Source organism: Bacidia gigantensis (genome assembly GCF_019456465.1).
Source record: "Bacidia gigantensis strain McMullin 20006 chromosome Unknown contig_255, whole genome shotgun sequence".
Taxonomy (NCBI): Eukaryota; Fungi; Ascomycota; class Lecanoromycetes; order Lecanorales; family Ramalinaceae; genus Bacidia; species Bacidia gigantensis.
The window spans coordinates 368,851-384,962 of record NW_025408605.1 but is presented as its reverse complement, the minus strand read 5'-3'; the positions used below and the strand labels follow the sequence as shown (position 1 = coordinate 384,962).

Genomic DNA, 16,112 nt, shown 5'->3' with positions numbered 1-16,112 from the left:
TTATATAATGATTCCGCTTCTTACCAAGATCCTAGACAATGACAGCCACCGACGTCGGATCGTCTGCTTTGAGTCGAATTGTAGCATCAATATAATCTTATCGATGCAAATTTGCTAAAATAGGAAGCGCGTGGTGGTTCGGGGATTTTCTTTCGTCGGCAAAATCACAGCGCGTTTACCAGAAGACATGGGATTGTTAGAAATGCGGCTCTTAAGGATATTGAGGGTAAATTGAAGTCTCACGATGTGATATGCGGCGTTTGACCCACCCACATGGTCGTAGCTGCTTCCTTCCAGTCCCACCCTTCCGGCGATCTCCCGAATCCTGACATTCAATCATGTAGAACCGCACGTGGTAAAATATGGGCTGATATGCAGGGGCCAAGTAAGAAAGAGATGACTTCCCAAAATTTTGATCGAGAAAAGAGGCCTTGCAGACACTCGACAACACATAATCATAGCAAGATAGGGTCAGAAGGACGTCATTATGATCTTTCAAAATGCTCTTGTAGACAGCCGGCGGCCAAAGGTGCGGACATCGTCTGTGCGACAAATTCAAAACGTCATGTAAAAGAAGCGGTCGCCATTCTCGGATTACCTATTCGATGGTTTTGCTGGAGGTTACTTCACGAGTGCGAGGTAGGCAAGTAAGCTGCTTAATGGTATGTAGCATTGATTGACGGCCGCCATGAGGTACGTAAGAGTCTGGGTATTTCATGGTGTCGCATAATACCCAAGGTTTCAGCTTATCCGACGTTTTACTATTCTACCTCATCGCATTTTGGACTCGACCATGCGCTTAACCTCCTCGCCAGCCCCTTGAGGTAATGCATAGCGGAGGAGAAATTGTCGAGTCCTTTGATTTCGTAGCCTGACAAGTTTCTGAGCGTACTCGTCCAGTAATCTGTCGCCTTCAGGCTGACCCCAAGCTACAGTATGACCAGCGTGGTTCTCGGCGTATGCCTTCAATCCGTTGATACCTGAGCCGGCGAGGAAGTGCTGTAATTTCGTCTGTTCATCTTGTTCTGTTTGCTCACTCGGCTCCACACGGTCAGTCTGCTCATTACTTTCGTCGAGAGCTTCTTCCGATGGAGGGTCTGGTATGTGTGCTACAGGGTCAAGGTGTTCGTTTGTTTCACCTTGATGCTGGATCATGTAGTCTCGTAGGCCGGTCTGCTCTAATAATTCTTCGGCACCTTCTTCTCTGAGCATCTGTGCTAGCGCTGCTTCCGGAGGAATGTCTTGTGCAGAAGTACCACGCATTATGCCGCCAAAAAATTGAGCCACGCGGCCAAATATGTCCAACCCGCCGGAAGCAGGGGCGTGAGCAGCATCGATGTCATCTGACTCCTCAGGTGCAAATCTTGGATCAACTTGATCTAGGTCGGCGTAAGCGGCCTCTAACTCTGCATCGCCTTGCGAAACATTTCGCTGTGAACCCGCGGGTTCATAAGAGGGGCTGTTATCAATTGGTGGAAGCGGGTCAGAAGATGTCGACGGTGCAGTTGTAAACTCACGAGGTATCAGATTGATCAGATTGTTGGCGCCTGAGAGTATGGTGACTCGTGCTTCGTCTATAGAAATAGCTTTGTCGTTTTCAGGGGTCAGCGCGCTGGGAGGGGCGGTTTCAACAACTTCAACGAGGAATGAGATCGCTTCAGGGGTAGACCAGAGATCTTTGGCACCCAGTACATAGTATTCGGCATCAAATTTCTCCCGATCTGTGCGGGGTGTCTTTCCCCAAATCGACTTCGGTATATGGTCGATGTTGAGTTCCTTGAGCAAGCGAACAAATATCCAGGGGTAATGGGAAACAGCCTGCGTTAAAGTAGCTCGGCAGGCTTGTGTTTGTTTGAGTCGATATTGCGCTAGGGCCGTTGAAATACAAATGTTTGGCAAATCTAACCATAAGTCCTTGTTGAAGAATGAATGCTGGCTGAGACTGACGAAATGCTCTGACTGACCACCTCGAAGGGCAAGCTGATCGATGACCTTTGCGATGCAATAGGGGTCACCTTCTGGGTCAAGACTTAGTATAAGCTTTGCCCATTCGTAGGCTGTTCGCCATGTGCCTCGTTGGCCCAGGTCTCTCACATAGCGCCATGCTGCAAGCCAGAATTCACGATTTTCAGGTTTCCGGAAATCTAGTCGAGCTTTGCCCCCTGATATATTGTGGGTGAAAGTTGAATGAACAGAACGGCCAAATGTGAACAAAGCTCGCTCAAGAAGATCACCAGCAACTGAGTGATCGCCTTGCTGTTTCGCCACCTCTGAGACCTGAAGGAGCGTCGACACATGATACGCTGGATTCTGTCAATAAATAATTTGAACAATCAACATGGCAAGGGATCTTACGGTGAAACATCAGCATGTTAATCAAGCGTTGAGGATCCATTGATGCAACACAGGCTTCAAATTCTCGCTGAGTTCCTTGATAGATGTTGCTATGAACAAACGCATATTCGACGGTTCCGTCTTCCAGCTTCTCAACTAGTTCCATACCCAGTCCTCCACTTGTAGCTTGAGGCCACTCTTCTTTACCCATCATCAGAGGGTTCCTCTTGAGCGCTAAGCCCTTCAAACCCTGGCCTCTGGATACAGGACTGTTCCTTGCGGCCAAAGCCCCACCCAGATCAACGGTCTGCGGACCTCTACCGCGTCTTCTCTGACCAGGAGTCGCTTCAGTATCATTTTCCAAGACGACATTACCAAAGAGTCTTTTCATCTCATTAAGTGCATTTAGATGCTTGGCTTCTACGGCAAGCAAACGGCATAAATGTGCATTACTTTCGTCGATCAAGGCGTTTACAGATGTGGTCGCGTCTGCTGCGCCTTGCGTGGAGAGGGACTGCAAGGCTTTATCAATTTCGTCAAGTTCTGACTCTTGACCATCGACACGACCTTTCTCTGACTTCACTTTATCCTGCTCTGCGGTTTTCACTTTCTTTTTGCCCTTCCTTTTCTTTTTCTGACCCTTCGACTTTGAAGTATGCTCATCTTGCTGTTTTAATATCTCACTTGTTGGGTTCTCAACGCCTTGAGAGTCTAAGTCGACTCCTCCGGCATCATGATCCTCTTCCTCCTCTTCGCTGGTGATCAACATGTCGAAGGCATTTAACGGCTTAGCCGTAGGATTTTCAGCATATTCTGATGCTGAATCCTCTTCTTGTTCATCAAGAAGCTGTGCATTTCTCCTTTCTTCTTGTTCACGCTGTAATTTGCGAAGCGCCCTGCTCGACATACTTGATTTTTAATAAGCAAGCTGGCTGGCTAGGATGAAGCCAAGACTTTTGCACGGAATATGATGCCTTGGAAGTAGAATTCAGCCTGTGGAATGAAGAGAGACTTCTTTCACTTGCTAGCGTCTAACACAAACAGAAAAGAGTCATTAGTTATTATTACGACCATGTGGCGAGCGTCATGATTTGGGCGCGAGGCGAATGACGCCCGATCTAATCTAATCTGGTCGGTAGGGCTGACGCAGATCCTCCGCCTCACGTGCTCTTGGTGCTATCAATACCCCAAGATCCCACCGGTCAGGCCAGCTCAATGTCTTTCACCTGGTGGAAATTGCCCTTAGGCAGCTAGTAGTCTCTTCAATGCGTCGAGCAGCTGTGCAAGCACTGCGGACTGCTCGACGAGGATCTCTTCGCAAGTTACTCCTTGCCAAAAATTACTCATTCTTGAATCATCAATCAAAATATCCTCGGCGACCAGGTGCATTACTGCCCAGAAATGCCCCCCTTCAAATAGTTCAGTCCTCGATCTTGTTTCGAAATTTTTCGATTGCTGCTGCCGTCTCCGTGGTAGCTTCTGGCGTCTGGTACTATCAACGAGAACCAGGCCAAGACCAGCACCCAGCCTATGGTCCTTCTTCACTCAACACCACACCCACCTCTTCCTTGTCACAGTATCACACAGCTAGCGCATCATCTCCCATACTATCCCAGCCGTCGGAACGCACCACAGCTTCGATCGAAACCCTTTCCAATCCGTACACCTCAATCGTCGTTGATCATGAGAACTTCTTCCTCACAGATCTAGCGGAGGAGGTACCCTTGACAAAAAAGACCGAGGAAGATGGAAACTATCGAATGGAGAAGCTGTCACCAGAACAAGCCACACAAAAGCTCCGTAAGTACGAGCAATCGTACACGGTGGGAAGGGGACGAGGGGTTCTCCGGTACGATATCGTCAAAGTACCAAGCAACAACCCTATAGAGGATGATCATGCGGAGAAGATAGTCGAAGTCCCTTCGTCCTTGACACCAACTAAAGATGGAGCTTCAAGCAGCGATTGGATGTTCTGGGGCGTCTTTGACGGCCATAGCGGCTGGACAACCTCTGCGAAGCTTCGGCAACGACTAATCTCCTTCGTTGCCCGAGAGTTGAATCCTGTCTACAAATCTGCCGCGACCGACCCTTCTCTCACAGTCCCAACCCCGCAATCTATTGATGAAGCTATCAAGCGTGGCTTCCTCCTTCTTGACCGTGATATAGTCCACACATCAGTTCAGAAAGCTCTATCCTCCAAGACCAAGCTCGCCTCTACAGAACTTCTCGCTCCCGCCCTCTCAGGTGCTTGTGCTCTTCTCTCCTTCTACGACAGCTCCTCCAATCTTTTCCGCACAGCCTGCACTGGTGATTCCCGCGCTGTTTTGGGCCGAAAGGCCGCTTCAGGGAAATGGACAGCCACACCTCTATCCGAAGATCAAACAGGAGGCACACCCTCAGAAATCCTTCGACTTAGGCAAGAACACCCAGGTGAGCCAGAAGTCACCCTTAACGGCCGCATTCTAGGGCAATTGGAGCCGTCCAGAGCCTTTGGTGACGCCAGCTACAAATGGCCCAAGAAATTACAGGAACAGATAAAAGCCAAATTCTTTGGACGGACCCCTGCCTCACGACTGAAGTCACCACCATACGTCACCGCTGAGCCTATCATCACGACTACAAAAATCGAGCCCGAGAATGGCGACTTCGTCGTCCTAGCAACCGACGGATTATGGGAGATGCTCACCAACGAAGAAGCTGTGGGCCTAGTAGGACAATGGCTCGAGAAACAACACCAGCAAAGCGACGGCTCCTCCAGTCCAATTGCTTGGGCTAAATCCTTCACCGCCAGTGCCGCAGACGCAGCTCTGCCCGTGGAACGACCACAAGTACTTGGAAAAGACGGCGAAGGCGGGCAAAGAGGGCCAATCCGACAGGAACAATATGATCTGAGAGAAAGCGACGAGCGATTCGTAACAGAGGACAAGAATGTCGCCACGCACCTCGTCAGGAACGCGCTTGGAGGAAAAGACAGAGATCTGGTATGCTCATTGCTGAGCCTGATCAGCCCTTACTCGAGACGGTATAGGTGAGCACCCACCCCATCCCTCCCCCTCTTGAACTTGAAAACGCAAATACTAACGAACATACCAGAGACGATCTCACAGTCGAGGTCATTTTCTTCGGCGAAGGCGGCGAAAAGACCGGTAATGTGGTTTTGAACCCTGAAGCCAGCAATCCAGGAGCTGGACTGAAGGCGAAGCTGTGATACATCCAGGAAATTTCTTCCTGTATTTTACATACTTGATTATTTTTCCATGATCGCGCTGGTATGGTCGATATGGCATGCATGCGTCGATATCGTTAGTTATCTAAGACAGTCCGGTGTTTCCCACTATCCTGTCTCTCATCATATACAAGTAGAGTTTTCTTCATCCTCAAGCCCCTTGTTCTTTAAGATACTTCTACAAGCATCAATCCAAACTATCCCCTGCTTGCACCTCTTCCACGTCGCTACTGTCACCTCGCCTTTTCTCACTTCCAAATCATCGGTCCGTCCACCCACCCAAAAGCCTCATCCCAAGTCTTGTCCCTTCCTGCAACCTAGCTCAAGAGAATTAAACTAGATATGACACCCAAGACCCCCACCACCACTCCTCCTTCCCAGCCTTCCTCGTCTCACGCAGATTAATACAGGATCATGAGTTATGAATGTTAGCCCTGTAGACTAAACCACTAGACAGGGCAATAAGAAACCACTCAAGATGTGAACTGCATGAATGGAGGAGAAAAACTGGCGGTATGGGGAAAGGGTGAAGTGAAATGTGGAAGTGGAGGAACGGAAAAGCAGGGCGAGGGAAGGGGAGATTTGGCGAAGGGGGCGGGCATTTGTTTAAAGAGAAGAGGATCGGATGGTAAGTGTGGTATATGGAATCTTGGATGGTCAATCTCTGCCGGCGGGGAGGGTTATAAGAAGGCTTTGTGGGATCAGTCTCAAGAGTGAGGATGGAAGGGTGTCATTTCCTGTAGTATGAAGTGAAGTCTCCGGCTTGTGTTACATCGACCGAGAAAACCAAGTGTTCAGCAGAATCAACTTCTCCGCAATGAAATCTCAAATGCTCCTGCTATTCTGTAATGAAACACGAACGACGATGAGAGGAGGAGGGGAGGCTAAAAGATGGATGTAAATAGCAGTTGGTGTAAGTAAGATGAAGTGATTCGCCCAGACGCTCCTCCTCCCATACATATCATATGCCCTGAACCCTTCGCACGCACGCATCCATCCAACAAAGAGACCCAGCAGACTCAAAAGGGTGAAGTCCAGCAACAAGATCTTTGTCGAACGGCAGCAACAACAACAACAACAGCCTACCTCCTATCTCCCCTCCCACCCACCAACACATCCACCACATTACAAGCGAACAATAATCTCTTTATCAATGTAGCCCGCTTTCTCCTTCTTCCAAACCCCCGGATTGTGCTCCAGAAAGAGAACATCATCGATTAAAAAAAATGTGCATATGATGTTGGATCTGCCTGAAGCTCTCGAACCATACTGTGTAACGATTGGAGTTGAAAGGTGGGTTTATAAGATGCGGCACTTTTTGCTCTTGCGATCGCCGTGGTGGCCCTTTTTGGAGAGAAGAGCGGAGCGGGTGGCGTGTTCGAAGACTTCTCGAACACCTTCGTTGGTCTTGGCTGAGCATTCGAGATAGTGTCGGGCACCAATCTTCTTCTTCACTTCTTCACCCTGTAGAATCATATGGATCAGCATTGTACATCCAATATATGTATTTATTCAGATGCAAATAATGAGGTTAGGTGTGGAGTGTAGCACGTACCTGCTCCGGTGTCACCGGCTTCTGTGATGTCTTATGTAGCTCTTCGATAGTCTTCTGGTCGTAACGGAGATCTTTCTTACATCCAACTAGGATGATGGGTAGTCCCTGGCAGAAATGAAGGACTTCCGAGATCCACTGTTGAAGTACCATGATTAGTAGAGGCTCTTTCGATCATGATCGTGTTCATGGATGATGATTGTTCTTCTCAAGGCAGTGTCTGTCCTTTATCCGTACGTACCTTCTCTTGTACATTGTCAAGTGAATCTGGCGAGTCGACAGCAAAGCAAATCAAGATGACGTGCGAGTCTGGATATGATAGAGGTCGGAGACGATCATAATCTTCTTGACCGGCCGTATCCCAGAGTGCTAATTCAACATGTTTTCCATCCACCTCAACATCGGCCACATAGTTCTCAAAGACGGTGGGGACATAGACCTAGGGATGGAGAATTAGCCATCTTGTCTAGCAAGCCCGCCATCGTAATTTCGTTGTTATCATGAATAGACTATTTATTTTCGGTGAAGATCTATCGGGCGGTGTAGGGAAGAAGTTTACCTCTGGGAAGGTGCCTTTGGAGAAAACACTGCCAGTAGAGCCATATTAGCAATCCAGGATCATCTAGGAGAGCGGAGACTTTTGATCGAAGGAGAGGGAGGGGCTTACATCAACAGACATGTCTTTCCGCAGGCACCGTCACCGACGATGACGAGCTTGCGTCGGATTTCGGCCATTCTGCTGTCAGAACAAAGCACACGTCAGCTGTCCGTTGTGAGGTAGTCGAGAGGTACAGGCGTTTGTAGGAAGGGAGGAGATAACGGATGTGGGGCACCGTTGAGGTAATATGCACGTTGTTGAGCATATGCCAGCCGAGCTGCAGACGTACCTTCAAAGTGCCGCAGAGCTTGGTCGTGCGAGTTGTCAAGGGCTGAACTTCCTCTCACTCCGGCAGTGCGAGAGATCTTCGATCGGCGGGAAGAAAGAGAAGAGAAGGGAGGGCTCTATGGAGAGAGCAAGAAATAGATGTAGCAGCAGAGGCCAGTATTTGTGGTTGTATGGGGGTGTAGTTGATTGAAAAATGTTGATGATCGCTTTCGGGTTATCGCAAAAGGCTGGCCTGAGCTAGTTCGTGACTGGTGACTGGGCAGAGAGCAAGAGAAGCGCTTGCTGCTTGGGCTGGCCAGTGGCCACCACCTGCACCAAGGCAACGACGGGCCTTTATAGCCTTGGCACGGTCTAGAGGGGCAGCAGCGTCGACGCTAGCAGTAGATGCCCTTCAGCATCTCCAGCACTATTCCTCCATGATCACTCATATCGTACTCTACGGCCCTGTTTCAACTTCCTTTGTTCTCACCCCCAGGATTGACGCAGGCTGGCGTAGGCCACAGTAGTACAAGAGCTGAAAAGGTGCCTGCTAGGCTTAGCGGTGGCGATAGGAACCCCGGACCTTGGATCCCCGTTTTATCTATCAACTTTGTCTGCTCAATTTCTACTTTTGGCCTTCTTGAGACCCTCTTGGGTATGGTTTTCACCCCAAAACGATATTTGACAGGCGAGGCACCAGCGGCGTACACGAGACCTTGCTATGATTCATGATAAATAGCTACATGGCAAGCCTCGCAATCGTTTTGTTCAGTGCAATATCGTTCTGTGTGTCTCTGTGAATGAAAGCTCATATGCCATATGGCAGCCACAACGCCGTTGCTCATACTCTCATATGTCATCTAAAGCCAAGCAAAGGAGTGGGTATCTTATATGCTCAATATACAAGCTAGCCAACGCCGTTGTTCACTCGCTCACGGTTCAATATCGCTCTTCCAGCCATGGTCCCAACCTCCTCCCTGCCCGTAAGTCATTGGATTGTCGCTGACATAGCCACTGCCACCGTCCTCGTCGTCGTAAAAGTCGCCTCCGCTGCTAGCGTCAAAGCTACTTCTCCCACTCATATCCCCTGCGTCATCGTCAGGTCCGTTTTGCAGCTGATCCCACTGCAGCCCTTGTAGCGCAGGGAATTGTTGCAGCAGAGCCGCAGGAAAGGCAAATGGTTGTTGCATCGGCATGCCGTTCATGGGAGCTTGCGGGGCCATGCCACCACTCATGCTCTGCATCAGGTGCTCGTCCATCTTCTGCCTTTCCAATGCTTCTTCATCCAACAACGGCTTGATGCACACGCGGCCAGCTTCGCTACGGAAATGCCGCCCAAGCGCATCAGCACGGGCAAATCGTCGACCGCAGCCCCATGTCGCTCCTGTGCCTAATTCTCCACGGCAAACAAATTTCTTCTCTCCACTGTGAAGTCCTTCGTGCCTCTTGCGATCATGCTGCCGAGCAAACGCTTTCGAACAGACTGTGCACACAAATGGCCGTTCATCCGTGTGCGTTCGGAGATGTGAGCGGAGGTTATAGGCGCGGGTGAACTTCTTAGGGCACAGGTGGCACGAGAAAGTTGCTGGATGTTTTTGAACCCGCTCTGGGCGCCCTGCTGCTGCAGGACGATCACCTGCAAGCTCGAGAATGTAGTCACGGTTGTTGTTTGGAATGGATGAAGTGGATGAACGACGGCCTCTGGGATCTGGGGATGGCGAGCGGGAGTTGCCAGGGGAAAATTGCGGGGAGAGAGCGCGGCGGTCCATTGAACCGTCAGTGGAGCCAAGGGCCGAATGAATGGAGCTTGGAGAGGGAGAGCGGGCAACATGAGTATCGGAAAGTGACCTATTACGACCACGATTTCGTCCCGCTGCATTCCATTAGTATCGTATCAAGAGAAAAAGAAGCTTTGCTTACCACGCTCGGGCGGGCTTAACGCATCCATATCACTTGGCGATGTAGCATTCGCCATTGACATTTGCTGTGTATTGGGAGCAGACTCAACGTTGATTTGCGGCACGTCGTATTGATCAGCTTGGCCATGATAATTTGACGGCAGCCTCTGCTCTGGTGGCAAAGAAGGAAACTGTTCTTGCTTTGCGTATACTTCCTGCATTAATCCGCCATTATAGGACTGTCGCGAGGCTGGTAATTGCATGCTTGATGGATCACCTATCATCATGCCGGTTTGAGGTGACATGAGAGGCGAAACGTAAGGACTGTGTCTGGGACTCGGCATTGTCTGTGGGTCGGAGATATTGAAATTCTCTATCCCGAGACCCTCGGTGTATAGCGGCTGATCTTGCTGCGGGTTCAACAACGGGGAAGGATTCTGGTCGGCAGGGTCAAAATTATCCGACTGACCCAGGAAAGGCGACGGAGCTGCAGAGGAGGAGACATCTGAGTACTCGGAAGGAGCACGTCGATGGGTCTGGAACTGTGGACCTTGCATCATGCCAGTCCAATCTTGCTGCTGTTGACCATTGGGAAATACGGCGGCGGAGGGATCGAGCGAAGAGTGTCTGGAGTGGTGTGGTGAAGGCCGTTGCGGAGCTGACTGACTGAACGGTGATGTGGGTTCTGAATGCTGATTATTCATGTTCAAGACATTTGGAGGCGTATTTGTCAGATGCTGTGGGGAGGGTATGTTGCTCATGAGATCGGCAGGATTGATGGATTGGTCATGACGCTGCCCAGCAGCTTGAAGCTGAGGGTCGAGTATGAAATCTTGCTGCTTGGAAAACCCTTGGTGATGGGGAAAGGCCCCGAAACCAGTCTCGACGCTCAGCATATCGGCTTGATATTGTTGATCTGGCTGCTGCGCTGTTGGTTGTGCTTGTTGGCCGTTCGATATTATACCATTCTGTTGAAAGGGTTGATCAAAGCTGGAGTCACCAAACTGCTGGAACGGTTGTGCTTGCGCACCAGCATCTAAATAGGAAGACTGCAGATTGTAGTCGAGGGTCCCACCTGCCGAGGGCGACAGGTTGTCGGTTGGATAGGGCTGTGACGTATAGATCTGGCTGGACGGGTCCTTCTCGAAGGTGGAGGAAGAGACTTGAGTAGTGAAGTTGTGTGGCGAAGGTGAAGATCTTATATGCTGGCTATTCTGCTGGCCTGCCGACGGCGATCGTCCTCTTGTATGCGGGTCCATCGTGACTTACATGTACACAATTCCTTTCAAGGCTTTCGATTGGATCAAACTTTACGGACCGAGCGGGCTGTGACACCAAGACCTAATGAGGTTCAGGCAGGATAGGAGGTCTTGAAAGCTTGGGGTGAAATAATTGTGTTTATGAGGGGGCTGTGCAACTGGGCTTATAGAAGATCCGAGCTTTGTGAACTAGAGGAACAATGCCTCCTCAAGCTCATTCGCAAGCGAAAAGCAAACAGGCGTTTGTTTCAGGATGGAGAATGTTGTTTCGTGGCGTTTAGGTGATCGGTGTTGCAGATATATCGCACTCTTCCACGTCCGTGAAGGTGAGGTTTCTTGTTTGTAGGGGGGCGAAGTCACAACTGGACGGGCATTTGTAATAAATGAGATCTTGCTTCCGAAACAGATCGCCCAAAGGTTTCTTGTGGAAATGTTTCCTGGTGTTACGGCACCGCGTCGCACAGTCTCATCCAGGAGGTTCTCAGTATTACGGGGTTTGGGAGCGCAGAAGTGAGAGGAGAGATTCGATATGCAAGGTCAAGATTGTGAAACTCCAGAGAGAGCGGCAACGCCTCACGCTGACAGGTGGAGGAGGGAGGAGGGGGGCCCTAGAGCGCACGCTGACGGATTAGCTGGCGTGAACATCCGGATAAGGCTGAAGGAAGGATCGAAGCCATGAGGTGGCTGCGCAAAGATAGTGTTAAAGTGTTATTGTAGCGCAGGGAGGGGTTCTCGTTGCGCCGTACCTGGCAAGTGCCTCTTCCCCTGCTCACTGGGTCAGTCGGAGGAAAGATGGGATATCAACGTCCGTAGGATTCGTTAGTGACTTATCGCGAGACGGATAGCGCAGTGGAGAAGAGGAGGAGGGCGCTTAAAGGTCGAGCAGATCGGCAGTCCGGCGCTGAGCCAGACGCCGTCAGAGTGTAATGACGAATTGACGAGAGTTGGTGTTTCAATATTGTTAGCATAGTAGCATTGCGATTACCTGCGTCTGCCCTATGTTATGTCCACCTAAAGATAGAGCGTCGTTGAGGTGTGAATCGTGAGACGAGTATCGGGCGGTTAGTCAGCGCATCAGGTGAACGTCCGCTTGCTGGCCCAATCGGGCTTAGTGGATAGAGGAAATAGAATGGCGAGGACTGGGGAGGAAGGATTGGGATCCTTGCCTCGGTAAGAACGTGACAATAAGAGCGCCAAAAAGAAGCAGCAAACCCGTCTCAGCGACTACCCAATCGTACAATAATCTATTATCGTTTGGCTGGTGCTAATTCTACTTCAAGGTGCTCATGCCCGTGCTCATGCGACTTACCTCACTTTACTTGGGTCGCGGGAGGGAAAGTGGAAAGAGGAATGATGCCAGAGGCACAGCCGTAACAGACGACGGTTGTCCATGTCATATTGCTGTTGCTGCGACTCAGCCTCAATCATAAACGGTTTGTGCTCGCTTTATGTTTCAACGCCAGAGCATCTTCTGTCTGTGTGCACGCACTTCGCTCTGCACAGCCCCAGTAGCCCGACACGGCGACAACTGATCTTTCAACAAGGCAGACTTGCGCCCGAATATGCCAGACAATCATCATTCAATAACTCACCATTGAATCTATACGAGGCTTGAAATCATTCTGTACAATTCTCTTCCCAGTTGCACCCTTCCCTACAATAATGATCCACCCAAATGGCAAATGCGACCACCATGTGTCCAATGCATGGAGACGCCCCGCTAGATCGCTCAAAGCATGCTTTTCTTCACTTTTCTTTCTCCTTGCCTTTGCTTTCTCCGCCTGCTGTGCTGTCCTGCGTACCTTCCATCATCGTCGTCTCGGCTATTTCCTGTGCACTTAAGATGCTTGCCCCGTCTCCCTCCGGCCCTGCATTCACCACTCGAAGCTTTTCTCGTGGAACCGTGAACATGACTTGCACCACTCGGTTCGCGACTGCAGACTCAACATCCCACTCCTCATCACCGGTCTTCCCTGCCGGACCAGCCGCCGGAGTACCACCACCAGCGTCCCAGTCCTTGGCACCTTGTCTATGTCTCCAGAGCATACCACTCGCGCTTGCAGACCGTTGAGGCATGCTCAGCTCCGTATACCCAACCTTCGTGGGGGAAGAGGAGGTGCTCTGAGGATGCTCTGGAGATGCCGAATGGCTACGTTCTCCCGTAAAGGCGCGTCTCAAACTCCCCATCAGTCCTCTTGCACGACTTTGCATTCTGGTAGGAGATGATTCGCCTTCGTCTTCACCGAGCAGTGCTGTCGCACCTTCCGGTCGAGGTTGGGCAACAGAAGTCTTGGCTGTCACAAACGATGTCGGTGTTTCAGCTCTACGTTCTGTGTTGGAATACAAAGTCAACGAGCGGGAGCGGCGGTGCTCGGGGCTGTTCTGTTGATGTGATGGGCCCTGCATATCGAAAGGCGTAGTATCATTAGTGGATCTGAACGGTCCGAGGCTGAAAAGACCCCCAGATCGTTGAGACATAGTCCTGCTTACTGTACCTGCAGAGGCCTGAAACGAGCTGGAGGATAGCATTGAGATCGCAGATTGGTCGCTGAGTGTCGATGAGGTCCGGTCGGTCTTCTCTGGCGACAAACGTCCTCCCTGCTGGTGCATCAGGGCATCCGCCGCAGTCCAGTCGCTAACCCATCTCTGAACTTCACGAGCCCTTTGCTGTGGTGATTGAGGCGAAGGACTTCTCGAGCCACCGTGCGGATCCTGAAATGGATCAAGAACGGGGACGTTGCTCAGAAGATCATAGTCTCTCCTTTGTATTGTATCATGTTCATTCGAGTGGCTGCCGCCGTTCAAGTGCTCATCGTATTCGTCACGTTCGTCAATGGGGTGAATGGTACTGATAAAGTCCGGGGTCCTACGGCCATTATCATATCGTGGTGCAGGTTGGTACATTCCACGTGAGTGCAGAGACCGCCGAAGTCCGCGCGTTGGACTTGGGATTTCGAACAATAGACCTGTTCTTTCGGCCTCTGGCTCGCGGTGAAAAGCAGGAATGCCTACACTTGTCGGGCGATGAATGCCAGCTGATCCGTCGATAACTCCTACTTCGCTCATACTATTATGATGTAGGTCGTCATTTGCCATTGGTAATTGCAAAGTCTGCGCACCGGGTGCCAGGCGACGCAGCTCCTCGTTGCGCGCATCACGCTTTCTTTTGAGGCGTTTGCTATACCAGAAAAAGACAACAACAGCGACAATGAGAGCAAGTATTCCAAAAGTAAGTCCGACTCCTAAGCCTACCCGTTTGGCTGCTCGATTTGAATCATCATTTTCCTTCGCGGGAGATTGGGTTCTGATTTTCGGATGCTCATAGCTTGTTACCCATGCGTTCGATGTCGTGTTGAGAAAGTACGTCTGCGAGTTGATTGCTGGACTTTGTCGCTTGCGCTTCGAATCAGTTGGGACAGGTATGTTATATCCCCCAGTGATTAGCATAATATCCCCGTCCAGCATCGCCGCACCATGGCCGTAGATACCCGTTCCACTTGCCAGACTCGGTCCACTTGTACTGGGAATGCTCCATTGCCAATCGCCTGACCCACCATATCCTTGACCAAGTTCAAGAATGGCTAATTGCGGATCTGCTGGCTGAGTAATATCTCCGACCCAGCCTCCAAACATGATCACTCTTTTACCGTCCGAGGTCAAGACCGCTGTGTGACCCGATCGCGAATCGATACCATTGGAATCACGGACAGCAAGATCTGTGTTTGGAGTGCCCGGTGGTAAATCGACAGGGAGAAAGGACCAGCTCTGTTCAGGCAACGAGAACAAAGCCAATTGTGACATGTTGATGAACGCTAAGCGGGTATGACCTCCCAACAATATAAAGTTTTGATTTTGCGATTGTGACACATTGTCATTAGACGAGGAATACGTTGGATTGAGAGGAGTGATAGTGAAACCAGCTTCAGGCACAGGAGGTCCCCTACTTGCAGGTAGGCTCAATTCGAAGGCTGATGGGGAAGGCGTGGCAGATGACGCAAAGGGCTGCTTTGGCGCAATAGAGAGCATAAGGTTCGAATATGTAGATGACCCGGTCCAAGTCTCTGAAGATAGCTGGGTTGAATTTGGGCACATTCCACCAAAAATATACATGCTGGTTGTCGAGTCGAGGACCGACGAGAACGCTATGCCAGCGGCCAAATGATTGGCTCCGTCAAGGGTCTGACTTTGGGCTGTGGCGTCCGTGGACAAGTCCAGCTCTTGCCATGTTCCATTGCCATGAAGACTAGTACTCGCATTCTTGATTTGCCAGAGGGACGAACCTTGAGACCCTTTACTGCAGTCTCCCCCGTATACCAAAAGGTTGCCATTGCTATCAGACACTGGTATGTAGGCGGCGCTATCATCTCTTAAGAACGGAAGGTCGGGCGTTATAGTAGAGTAGGGAAGCTGGGTATTTTCGAGCTTTGTACTTGTATTGACCGCAAGTAGCTGGCCTTTGCCTGACGCTGAAGCCGGCTGGAAGACATAAATGAGCTCATCTCGAGAAGACGCCGGTAGGACGCGAGTTGGAGTATAAGGCAGTGAGGACATAGCAGCAGGTACGCCTTCCCGTTTGTGTTTGTCACCTCATTATCGCTGCATTCGGAACTAATTTTCGGGTCAATGCCGAGAGATGAGCAGTGCAGATAGCCCTTTATCCCATAAGCAAGCCTTCAGGTCGACTTGATGTAATAGGAGAATGCTATTCTGGGCGTATCAGTGCAAAGTATGGTACTTTGTGAGGGCTTTGAAAGAACCGTAAGGTGCTAGAGTGGTCGAGGGATGGACTTCGCAAACAACCACATGTCCAGACCTTCATGCAAGTCATAACAAGTTCAAACCTTGTGCATACAAAGGCGTGCGATTGGTCGATAAGCCAAATTGAGGGGATCTTGAAGTTCACAGGTGGGCGACGGGAATATCCGTAAACAAAGGCGCGTTGCGCCACCACCTGAAATGGCTAGCGCCATAAAACCGA

The 16,112-nt window shown here is 50.4% G+C and overlaps 4 protein-coding genes across 4 annotated transcripts; 1 reads left to right on the top strand and 3 right to left on the bottom strand.

The window, feature by feature from the left end:
• Positions 1-771: 771 nt before the first annotated feature.
• Positions 772-3,241, bottom strand: KY384_006855 (uncharacterized protein; the record flags this gene model as incomplete). The annotated part of the gene is made up of 2 exons (XM_044815348.1): positions 772-2,303; positions 2,356-3,241. The coding sequence occupies 2 exons, from the start codon at positions 3,239-3,241 to the stop codon at positions 772-774; spliced, it is 2,418 nt and encodes an 805-aa protein (XP_044667222.1).
• A 358-nt stretch (positions 3,242-3,599) lies between these two features.
• Positions 3,600-5,542, top strand: KY384_006854 (uncharacterized protein; the record flags this gene model as incomplete). Its single annotated transcript, XM_044815347.1, has 2 exons — positions 3,600-5,362; positions 5,428-5,542. The coding sequence occupies 2 exons, from the start codon at positions 3,600-3,602 to the stop codon at positions 5,540-5,542; spliced, it is 1,878 nt and encodes a 625-aa protein (XP_044667221.1).
• Positions 5,543-6,859: 1,317 nt separating this feature from the next.
• Positions 6,860-11,134, bottom strand: KY384_006853 (uncharacterized protein; the record flags this gene model as incomplete). Its single annotated transcript, XM_044815346.1, has 7 exons — positions 6,860-7,024; positions 7,116-7,250; positions 7,354-7,551; positions 7,672-7,699; positions 7,780-7,851; positions 8,914-9,850; positions 9,898-11,134. 7 exons carry the CDS (start codon positions 11,132-11,134, stop codon positions 6,860-6,862), a joined length of 2,772 nt encoding a protein of 923 aa, XP_044667220.1.
• A 1,746-nt stretch (positions 11,135-12,880) lies between these two features.
• Positions 12,881-15,685, bottom strand: KY384_006852 (uncharacterized protein; the record flags this gene model as incomplete). The annotated part of the gene is made up of 1 exon (XM_044815345.1): positions 12,881-15,685. One exon carries the CDS (start codon positions 15,683-15,685, stop codon positions 12,881-12,883), a length of 2,805 nt encoding a protein of 934 aa, XP_044667219.1.
• Positions 15,686-16,112: the final 427 nt, after the last annotated feature.